General features: G+C 41.1%; 1 protein-coding gene across 3 annotated transcripts in view; it reads right to left on the minus strand.

Moving 5' to 3' along the window:
- The window catches only part of PHF2 (PHD finger protein 2), a 381,209-nt gene that overhangs the window by 156,745 nt on the left and 212,147 nt on the right, over window positions 1-12,317 (minus strand). For 2 of the 3 annotated variants that reach the window (XM_029600845.1, XM_029600846.1), the window contains exon 4: window positions 6,183-6,343. In XM_029600845.1, the coding sequence (XP_029456705.1) occupies window positions 6,183-6,343 (161 nt within the window). Of the gene's footprint in view, window positions 1-1,696; window positions 1,813-6,182; window positions 6,344-12,317 lie in introns of those variants that run through there. The other variant, XM_029600847.1, reaches the window with a different exon arrangement.

Consider the following 12,317-nt stretch of genomic DNA (forward strand, 5'->3'; position numbering starts at 1 on the left):
CCCCCGATTTTATAACTTGCGCACGCACATGAACACCGCACACGCTCCTTTTAAAATCTACCCCAATATATTGAATGGTTTTAGGCTTCAAGCCACTGTTTAAGCTCTTCATATGACCACAATATGTAACATACCATGATGTTTGCTTTGTATACAATGATATTTTCATGGGTTTCCTTCTAGTGACCTCAGTCTGTCATCCCCTTTGACCAGTTCCTGGTTATCCGGCTCTATCTACTATGCACATTACATTCTCTATTATTAAGTGCATATTATAATGCAAAATTTGTTAAATAAAGATAAATTTAAAAAATAATTGGTAGAAATGTGTCTGCTGTAACAGACTTGTATTCTGTATAGTCCACACTACGTGAAAATACATCTACATGAATAATTTTAATAGCGTGCATCTCTAGGCTCACACTTCGAAACATCCTAATGTATTTTGCACTACTCCACAGCTTAAGCTTGTAAATCCAATCTCAAAGACTTATCTTTTTAAAAATAAAATAAACTATCAAATTCCCTTTAATAGTCGTGTTTCACCAAAACAGTATGGTAAAAAATGGCCAAGGAACCCATTATCTTCCTCCCCTTCCTATTTTCTTTTGCAGTCTAATGGATATTTTTTTAGTTTTCTTATTGCAATTTTTATTTCTTCTTTTCTTCATTTCATATTGTGTTTCTGTAGCAAAATGCATGGTTTATTGGTAGCTGTATAATCTCATAAATACAAATTTAAAAAAAATGGCAAAGGATTCATCTGCTAATATTTTAGAATGCAGTTCACATATCATGTGTTTCACAGAAACATTATTTGCCAAATGTGACATCTTTGGTTTGTTTTTTTTTTCGTTTTTCTGTCAGTGTATTCAATTTTTGTAAAGGAATGTTGCTGAAATAGCTGCTAGCAAGGTTGGCCCCGCAGCACAGGCTGTAGCACTGCGGTGCAAGAGACTCGCGTTCAAGTCTCCTGTCTGACGGGGCTGAAAATGATTCAAAGATGCTGCAGAGGTAGGATGTGCTTGAGCCTGGGGAGGCATGAAAGGTAGCTGCCCTTGGAGGAGACTTTGCCCCTCAGCCAGCAAAGCAAATCGGTTGCGGGGGGGGGGGCATAGAGGGCAGTATAAAAATTGTGGTGGGAGAAGGGTGGAGCAGGAAAGGTGATTATATAATAGAGGCCTGAGAATTAAGTGTAAATAAGCCCAAGTGAAGTTTTCATATGCTTATGCCAAAAAACGCCTGAAAATTGTCCTCCTCTGCTCGGCTAAAAATGTGTGCCAGCTTTCACAGCTGGGTTACAAAGAGGCATTCCTGTGGGCAGTTTTAGGGTGAGGGGTGGGGGGGGGGGGGGGAAGGTGCTTACATTCGATTTTCAAATACACCTGTGCTATGCCTGTACTAAAAGAGCAGTGCAAACGTATGTGAGCGACTTTAGCACACATATTTTGTGACTGGTAATTTTCCAAAGGGAAACCCACAAGGATGGTTTACCTTTGAAACTCAGCTGCAAGCTAAATGTGTCTTGTGTACACAACAAAAACTGCCCTCATTTATTTACATATCTAGCCTGCATTATAAAAGAATTACCATAGATTAAAATATCAATACATTATAAATAAACAGAGGGCTGTACTGAACAGATGGATGGGAGGAGTTTCGTCATGTTCTTAACTGAAGAAGGTGGTTTGATCACCTGAAATCAGGAACTTCCGTGCTAAGCTTGTGTGCAGTCCTGCTGTTTGCCAGATATATTTCAATTTATGCACTTATAAGTAGATAATTCTGTTGCTGGTTTAGGCCAGCCTCTCTCTAGGGAAAAAAAAAAAAAAAAAAGAGTACAGAGGCTGGAATCTGTTGTGTCTACAGCATGGCAAAGGGGTGGCATAATTTTACATTGCTCCATAAGTACCTTTATACGGAATAAAAACAAAACAAAGATGTCTTTTTGTAAGAGTCCCAGTAAAATTTGGCTACAGATTTGAAGCAGAGTGGTTTATCTTAGCCAAAATGTTGCTGGCGAAGGAAAAAACTGTGCTGTTATGTGTGCAATGGTACAAAGTCATTTTGTGGATTCAATATAAAACTTACTATTTTGAAAAATATTGCATTTGCTATCTGAATGCCCTCCTCCCTTATTCATATCACCACCGCCACTTTGTCTTTGACCTACATCAACGGCTCAACCATGAGAAAGAGCTGCTTGTTTACTAGATTCTGATGAGAATCAAAATGCAACTGGGAAGGAAAAAATAAAGTGCACCTTACCTCTGTGATATCCCGTACATTCGTGGTTCCCAAACCTGCCTTGGGGGACCCCCAGTCAGTTGAGTTTTAAGGATATCCAAAATGAATATATATAATTTAGATTTGCATGTACTGCCTCCACTGCATGCAAATTTATCTCATGCATATGTATTTCAGATATCCTGAATACCAGACTGCTGAGTGTCCCCCAGGGCAGGTTTGCGAATCACTGCTCTACATAAATGAAATAAACGGTTCACGTTATAACCAAAAGGCAACAATGCAAGCCCTTCATCCAGATAAGTGGGGTAACTTTACAAACTGGAATAGTTACTTACAAAGTCAGATAAAAGGTTTGAACGTGAACTCATCACTCACTGTGATGTCTATTTCTGAAACATACCAGTGGCTCATCACCAGAACTGAATGCTCTGTTAAGCTAGTCAAACACTATCAGATATATCTCTGTACAGGTCTAATAGATGTTAAGGGGCCTATGCCCTGAAACTTGTGCTAAAATTTGTTAACATGTATTTGCTAAAAAATTTTACATGCATGCTAAAACATTCACTTAACTTGCATTGCACTATATTTAACACACTTGTTCAAAAACAGACTCAAAAGAGTGTGAACACACACCCATAAAACTGTAGCTTCTATGCACTAAGGGCCGGATTTTAAGAATTACACGCAGGCGAAGATTTGTGCGCGCAACCCGGCGCGCACAAAACTACGCCCGATTTTATAACATGGCGCACGCAGCAACGCGCATGTTATAAATCCGAGGCCGCTCCGAAATCGGAGTGGCCTCGGAGGGAACTTTTCTTCCACCCCCCCCCCCCCAACCTTCCCCTCCCTTCCCCTATCTAACCCGCCCCCCCAGCCCTACCTAAATTCCCCCAGCCAAGTGCAGGCGCACGATCCCCTGGCACGGTCGCTGTGCTGGAGGCCTCGGTCCCGCCCCTGCCCCGCCCCTGGACTGCCCCGCCCACTCCCTGCCCCTTTTTTCAAGCCCCAGGACATACGCGCGTCCCGGGGCTTGTGCGTGTCGCCGGGCCTATGCAAAATAGGCTCAGCGCGCGCAGAAGCAGGTTTTAAAGGGTTACGCGCATAACCCTTTTAAAATCCACCCCTAATAGTGACTGTGCACTAAATAGTATGAAAGCATAACAAAAATAGCATATACATAATAAACTGAGTATACACAGCCAACTTTTCGTCATGCCTTATACCCTTGCTGCCATCTTATATAAAAGTAAACCTGACACATAAGGCTGCATGTCAATGTTGAAGGCAGAAACCATAAAGCATATGGAACCCAGAAGAGGATGTGAAAGAATAGACTTCCAGAAGAAGAAAATCCACACCAAAAGCACGCACCTCAGATGTCCATCAAAAAGGAAGATAGACATCATATGGGCCTTGGGCAGCCCTGACACAACAGAGGGGTTAAAATCTGCAAACCCTGAACCAGAACATAGGTATTAAACCCCTTTCTACAAGCACCTTATATTACTGAGGCAGCAATGAAACATCAACAACTACTCCTACTAAAGACTCAGAACGTCTGTAGTTGACTTTAGACATACTAACCTGCTAACCACCTCAATGAAAGCAAAGGTCACTGACATAAGCCAGCAAAGCAATGTCAGGTGACTGACAACACCATGTGCCCATTCCCCCAAACTACTCCAACCTTGCCTTCTGTGGCATGCACTCCCATCCATATCACGTAGGAGGAGCCATCTTAGAGGGCCACAGACCAAAGATGGAAAGGTTAGAGAGGTGCACCCAACCTTGAATAGGAAGAGGCTGCCTCAGGAGCATTTCTCCTAGTTACTATTTGATGCCTTCTGAGAGGACTTGCAACAGAAACAAGGCTACAGCCGATGAGTTGTAAAATCTGTCTTGCACTCTGTTCATACCATCTGAGACTATGCAGGACATAAAACACATGCAATTCAATGTTTCAGCACAATCATAGTATGACTGGAACTTGTGGAGTGGGCCTTTATTTGAACTAGTTACAGCACTTTGTCCTATACATGTAGTGTCCAACAATGTTTGAAAAACGTCATCAATGAAATTTTGGTTTGGAAATATATTTTCTTGTCTAAATAAATGTGACTTTTTTGGGAAATGCTCAAGAATATGCTCTCTTCTCTTTGGCTGTCTCCTCTCTCTTTCCTATCCTCTAGTTTACACCTTCCATCATATCTCTTGCTCTAACAGCACCATCGCCTCCATCAGTAACATTCAATACATCCTATTAGCTAAGCCCTTAACTTTCTACCATGCACACTATTTCAGCAACTGGTCTGAAGTAGGTGTTAAATTTTAGGCCTTAATGAACATAAGATAAATTACATATGTAGCACAGCATACCACACTATTTAATTCACATATACTAAAACATCATTTGCATCAGACAACATTTCTTCATTTCATGTGATTACATGGAATGTCTTTTCAGACCACTGAATATCTGGGACAAGTTACATATATAACTTTCCCTAGATAAATCTACTGCTCACTGCACCACCTCTAACATTTATCTTCTCCCACTCTGTCACCTTCTTACTAACCTCAAGCTTACCCACTTCCTTTACGCGGATGACATACAAATCCTCATCCCCATAACAGATACCTTACACAAGACCATGGCCTACTGGAATAAATGCCTCTCATCCATCAACGATCTACTAACCAGCCTCAACCTGGTTCTAAATACTAACAAAACGGAAATCCTTATAATAGCACCAGAACAAACTACCCCACTTACCTCCAGCAACTCCCCAGACAAATCAGGACACATCACCTCACCTCAAGTCAGAGATCTAGGTGTACTCCTAGACAACAGACTCAACCTCACTAAATTCATAAACAACACTACAAAAGAATGCTTCTTTAAATTACAAGTTTTAAAGAAACTAAAACCACTTCTACGCTACAGAGATTTCCGCACACTACTCCAAGCCATCATTCTCCCGAAATTGGACTACTGCAATTCTCTCCTGCTGGGACTTCCCGCCTGCTCCACCAAACCCCTCCAGATGGTCTTGAATGCCACAGCAAGAATTCTCACCAACTCCAAAAAGAAAGACCACATCACCCCGATACTACAACACCTCCATTGGCTTCCCATTAAATACAGGATACAATTCAAAAGCAGCATGATGATTCATAAGGCCCTACATAACATCTCCCCACTTAACTTAACCTTCCAGCTTCAACTACACACGTCTAAAAAGCCGACGAGAAGGGCATACCAAAACAGATTGATCACCCAACCCGCAAAATCCTCCCTGAGAAAACGCGCCCTATCCACAGCGGGCCCGTCACTCTGGAACTCGCTACAACCAGACCTCCGCCTTGAGCCATGCCATACCACTTTTAAAGTGAAACTCAAGACTTGGCTCTTCCTACAAGCATTTCCAGAGAGCTAAGATCAAGAAATAAACTACCCTCCTGTCCTATAGCATTAATATAATGTTTATCTGACCTATTTATTATTTGCCTAACCTATGTACTCAAAGTTGAACTTAGTTTGTTTTCCACTTATTATAGATCAATCGTATGATATATTCCATGTAACTCCATATAAATCGTTTGATATGTTCCATGTAATTCCATATAAATCGTTTGATATGTTCCTTGTAAACCGCCACACGGCGGTAGTTATTTCTGTTACCTGTAAACCGGAGTGATATGTATTTTATACAGGAACTTCCGGTATATAAAAATAAAAAATAAATAAATAAATAAATGCATACTTAAAAAGCAACTTATGGTATATATTCTACAGTATTCAATACTGAAAAAAATAAATTTATATACATTAGAAGTAAGAGAAACTATATAATTTTTTGAACAATCATCACATTTAAATATTTGCCAAAATATGTTACTTTTTATTATTATTATCAAATACATACCGACATAGTTTTCAACATCACTGACATAAAACGTAGGTGCTGGTACAGCTAAACCCAAACCATCCTTCTTTGGAACAAGAACAGGTTCTGTGAATCCATTTTCTTCCAAGTATTCTACTGTTAGTTGGCTTCCATTTAGCTTTATGACTACATCATCAGCACTAGAAATGCAAATGAAGTGTTTGTTATTTCAAAGTATTCTCATTCGACATGACATCAGACAATTACACAATTAGACTTTTCTCACCATTTTAGGAAGTCAATTATGTCCCATTGTGCTTCAAATGGCAAAATATTTTAAAACACATAACCTAAATGCACAGGTTTTTTAAATGACAGACTATATCTCACAACATTAACATCCCAAGTTGAAAGAATAATCCACACATAACTGAAAACTATGGCACTGGAGAATACAGAATAATGACATCAAAAAATTGTCATAAACAATTTATTTAATATATTTGTTTACTTATCTAAATTTATTTATTTATTTATTTGAAAACTTTTATATATCGACATTCATATGCATATCACATCGGTTTACAAATAACGGGGTTAATTAAACAAGATTTAGGAAAAGAAAAATAAAGTTACATGTAACAGGGAGATAAAGGAACAAGTTGGGAGAGGAGAGGAAGTGAAAGGGTCCAGTGGACTAGAGAAGGGTGAGTAGAAGAGATTGATTAACTATTTACAAGATTCTGCATTAAACTAAATTCAGAATTAACTGAATGTTAACTAGATTTGGCTTCAAGGTTCGTTTGAAGTGGGGTTGGGGGAAGGGAAGGGGGAGAAGATGCTTTTTGGGAGGGGGAGAGGATGCTTTTTGAGAGGAAGAGAGGATGCTTTAGGGAGAAAATAGGTGGGGGTGCTGTTATGTGTAGGCCCGTTTAAATAGCCAAGTTTTTAGGATGGTTTTTTTTCAGGTTTTTGTGCAGTATTCTTGGCGTAGTTCGGGGGGTATGGAGTTCCATAGTGTAGGTCCCGCTATGGAAAAAGCACGATCTTTGGTGGAGATGTGTTGGGAGAGTTTGTGAGAGGGTATAGCCAGGGATCCTTTATAGGCCACTCTGGTGGGTCTGTTGGATGTGTGATAGTGCAGAAAGTCATTAAGCCAATGAAAACTCTAGTTGTGTAGCGTTTTGTGGATAATTGTGAGGGTCTTGTGGAGAATTCTGGAGGGGATCGGAAGCCAATGGAGATCTCTGAGGATTGGCGTGATATGATCTATTCTGTGGGAGTTGATGAGGATTCTAGCAGTTGCGTTTTGCAGCATTTAGAGAGGTTTTATGGAAATTGTGGGAAGGCCTAAGAGTAGGTGTTGCAATAGTCAATCTTGCTAAATATAGTGGCTTGGAGGACAGTTTGGCAGTCATGGTGATGGAGGAGGGGTATTAGTTTCTTGAAGACATGCAGTTTGTAGAAGCAATCTTTTGTGGTGTTGTTGATAAATTTTTTTAGGTTCAGGTGGTTGTCAAGGATGACACCTAAGTCCCTGATGTGCTGGGGAAAGGGAGAGGACTGATCAGAGGGAAGGAGGTTGTGGAGGTCTGGGGATATGAGAAATAGCTCTGTTTTTGTAGTGTTTAGGGCGAGGTTGAGGTTAGTTATGAAGTGGTTGATGGAGGTGAGGCAGATGTCCCAGGTCTTAAGAGCTTTAGGTAAGGATTCAGTGATGGGGATGAGTATTTGGACATCGTCTGCGTAGATATAGTGCATTAGACCGAGGTCAGCGAGGAGTTGGCAAAGGGGTAGTAGGTATAAATTGAAGAGTGTTGGGGAGCGGGAGGAACCTTGGGGAACCCCACGGGTTAGGTTAATGGGGTTAGATTCATGGTTACCAATTTTGACCTTATAGTGCCTATTACTGAGGAAGGATTTGAACCAGCTGAGGGCAATTCCAGAAATACCTATTTCAGAGAGGTGATTAATTAGTATGTTGTGGTTTACAGTGTCGAATGCGGCAGAAATGTCTAGCATAGCTAGAATGTACGATTGGCCCTTGTCGAGTCCTTTGAGTAGGGTATCCGTAAGGAATATTAAGAGGGTTTCCGTATTGAAGAATTTACGGAAGCCGTATTGTGATGGGAATAAGGAATTGTTTTGTTCCAGGTGATCGGCAAGTTGTAGGTTGACCTCCTTTTCCATAAGTTTAGCTAGGAAGGGGAGATTCGAGATAGGCCGGAAGTTTGAAGGGTCAGATGGGTCTAGGTTTGGTTTCTTTAAAATGGGTTTGAGGGTGGCTTGTTTCCAGGCGGGAGGAACTTGTCCGAGGGAAAGAGAGCAGTTAATGATATCTGATCATGGCTTGGCAATAATGTCTGCGATGGTAAGAAGTTTTTGTCGGGATAGCATCCTCCAGGTATGAGGAGGGTTTCATTTGGTGGGTTCAAAAGAGTTGAGTGAGATGTGTGGGTTTTTTTGGGTGGCGTGGGGAGGGGAGGGGGAGGGTGGGAATCGTGACATAAGCTTTTCAACTTTATTGTGGAAAAAGAGTGCTAGTTCATTACATTTATTTAAAGCCTCGTTCTCAGTGATAGTGAGGGGCGATGTTTTTGTAAGGCTCAAGACATAAACGAAGAGGGCTTTGGCGTTATATTGGTAGTTATGGATTTTAAGGGCATAGTAGTCTTTTTTGGTTTTAAGGATTGTAGTTCTGTAGGAGTGGAGAGTGTTTTTATAAGTAGCTAGATGGGTAGGGGATGGATCCTTGCACCATTTTTTTTTATTTGGTTCTTAATTCTTGTTTGAGTCTCTTTAGTTCAGCCATGTACCTTGGGTTTTTTTTTTGAGAGATTTGAGTTTAGGTCTTTGGGGGTGAATGGGCAGATTTTATTGGCAATGTTGGTGGTTATCTTGCTCCATGAGTTGCGGGCAGTTTCCACATTGGTGAGGTCAAGATTATCAAGGTTGTTAGTATGGGCGAGGGTTAGCTCCTCTTTAGTACAGGGTTTTCTGTATTGTATGGTGTTATTTTGTTTTTGGTTGGGTAACTGTGTTTTATTTATAGTGAGCTTGGTTTTTATAAGCGAGTGGTCTGACCATGGGACCGGGGTACAGGTGGGCGGGTCCGCGTGAAGGAGGTGGGAGTTAGTGAAAATTAAGTCCAAGGTGTGGCCTGCTTTGTGGGTAGGGCTGGAAATGATTTATTCAAAGCCCATGGCTGAGAGAGAGGATAAGAGGGCATCACAGGAGGGGGTAGGGGGATAGAGTTGACGTGGAGATTTAAATCTCCGAGGATGATAGCTGGAGTGTCCATATCTATGATTGCGACAATAAATTCAATGAGAGGGGAGGCGTTGTGGTCGAGGAGGACAGGGGTGGGTGTATACTAGGCAGATTTGTAATTGTGATGATTTGAAAAATCCAATTTCAAATTTGGGGGCAGTGTTAACTGTCTGAGAGATAAGTTTCAGATCTTTCTTAGCAGCCAGTAAGAGACCTCCCCCTCTTTTTTTGTGTCTGGGCAGGAAATAGATATCATATAGGTGGGTGGGGAGTTGGTTCAGGAGTACTAAGTGTGTTTGTTTGAGTCATGTTTCTGTTATTGCGCAGATATCAGGTTGGTTGTCTAGCAGGAGGTCATTCAAGATAGGAGTTTTTTTGGTTAAAGACTGTGAGTTGAAGAGTATGATTGATAGTGTAGTAAGGCAGAGAAATTGCAATAGTGGGGAAATCATGATTGGCACTAGGGATTTGAGGGAGGAGAGAAGGGTAAGAGTTTTTTGAGATGGTATGGCTTGTAGGTAAGAGTGGGAATGGGGTAGGTTAGCATGTAAGGAGGGTGAACAGAGATTGTATAGGGATGGGTGGACGGTGTAAAGAAGATCTGCCAGTGAAGGGAGGAGGGAAGTATGAGGTGGCCATGAGGAGAGTTAGAATAGGGGGGGTGGAATAAATAAGGAGTACGACTGGATGTTTCATGGGTAAGAGTAGGTGGAAAAGGCGGTAGCGGCACGGATGTGGCGGCACGAAGAGGCGCACCAAGGGGCAGGCCCCTTAGTTGTGCTCCTCTGGTGCCCAACGCCTGGCGCGTGGCACTGGAGGAGGAGGAGGATTCTTTTTTAAAGGGCCGAGCCGCCGGCAAAAGATTACGTCGCGGGTGCGCCAGGCTTCTGCTAGGCCGGGGGGTGCAGTCTGGTGCTGTGCGGCGCAGTCTGGTGAAGTACCTGAAAATTACGCTTTTCAGGTACTTCAAAGTGGATTCCAATTAGGTACTGTAAGTATTTTCTTGTCCCCAGAGGACTTAAATTTAAGGGATTCATTCACTAAGCTGTAGTATTTTTCCATGACTCCCACAGAATTGTTGTCTATAGTAAAATACCAAGAGGGAAAATACTGCAGTAGTAAATGTCCCCCTTACAAAGGGTGATGGTAGTCCTGGGACTGCCATTGCTTAAAGGGGTCAACGACACCAAGTCAACCCACCCTAAAGTAATGATAAAAAACTTGGGTGTGCATAGACCACCTGTCCCATCCTTCTATTCCCCTCACTGCCGCCCCTAGAGGCATCTGAAGATTAAAAACCCCGCCCCCCAACCCTGCAATACAAAAATCCAACCCTTGGAGGCTAAATTCCCACCCTCTGGTCTCCCCCCTCCTTATTAAAATTCCAGCCCTGGGCTCCAGGCCCAGTGGCAGCCATTTTTCAAAATGACACCAGCTGCCCCTATCACATGATGGGGCAAAGGCCAGTGTGGCTTGCAATTTTTTCAGCAAGCCACATTATTTAATTTATATCATTTAGGGTATTTAAGAGCTGATTAGTATGCATTTCAATGATAATCAGCTCATTTAAATACATGTGGTGCTGGGGCCAAAACAACACAAGGTATTTGAAATAGCTTGTGTTATACCTGCGTTAGGCCATTTACTACGCGGGAAACGGGCTAACGTGCCTTTGTGAATGAACCCTTATGTTTGTAAAATTATAATTGTACAAATGCCATATGAAAAACATTACCCTTCACAGCTGAATAAAGGCAAATCAGTGTGACTGCAAAGGGAATTTCTTCTGAATCAGCATAAATAGAAGAACAAAATGTTAGCATCTAATTCCTCTCAGTGAAATGCTCTAGAAATGCTGAATTTTTTTCCTTCCAAATGGATTTGTTTTCTACTGAACAGAGGTATGTAATGGATTCTAAAAGCAGTCAAGATGATGAGGTTATATGATCTTTGTGCAAGGAACTCTCCTCTTTACCCTTGCATAAATGATGTATTTCCAACTCTACTGACTTTCTGAACCTCTGAATGCCTCAGATAGCACTGTGTACCATAATTCTCCTTATTATTTGTACATCACCATAAGACATGCATGGCCATTATAGAAGAGAAATCTACTCTACATCACATTACATTTCTGTAGATTAACCTTCAGACACTGTTTTCTTTCATTAACAAGGAACTAGAAAATCACAGAAATTAAAGTCCATTGACTCTTCTTGGCCCTCTGTCTTCTCAATCCACTTGACACTGATTCCACCATCTTCCTTTCTCTTACCCTTGTACAATATTCATAACCCTTTCTCATGTTCCATGCAATAGTTAATCATTGTTATCTTTTGTAGGAATGTTTGCAGAAGAAAGAAGGGAATGGAGCTGAAACTGATATGGAGATGGTTTAAAGGTAGTGTGGCTTCATCATGGATGAGCCACCATACTCTCCTATCTTTCTTCTATAATTAACAATAGAAATGGAACAGAAAGGGATGCTAACTGGCACAGTAGACAGCTTTGTGTCTACAGATAATATAGGATCATTGAGCAGCGGTTCCTGATGATATAGCATTTGTATTTTGCAATGCCATACAGTTTTATTGGTTATAATGTGTATCATTTATGTTTTCAAGTTATATCATTCAGACTATTTATATGTTTTAAGTTGTGCTAGTCAGATTGTTACATGTTACAGTTCTCCGTTTTGAGCATATTAGGTAAGGCAAATAAGAAAAATGAACAAACTAAATAAATTGGCCATCATTCTATTATGCTGTGAAAGAAAGCAGAATTTATTTCTCCAAGGATCATTAGGATAGTGAAGTAGATGCAAAATTTGTGTAGGGAATGACATAGAGGCAACCATGGTACAGCATTTGCACATGTAAGTGGATTAATGCTAGAATTTTGAAA

This window comes from Rhinatrema bivittatum, chromosome 4 (assembly GCF_901001135.1).
Source record: "Rhinatrema bivittatum chromosome 4, aRhiBiv1.1, whole genome shotgun sequence".
Classification (NCBI taxonomy): Eukaryota; Metazoa; Chordata; class Amphibia; order Gymnophiona; family Rhinatrematidae; genus Rhinatrema; species Rhinatrema bivittatum.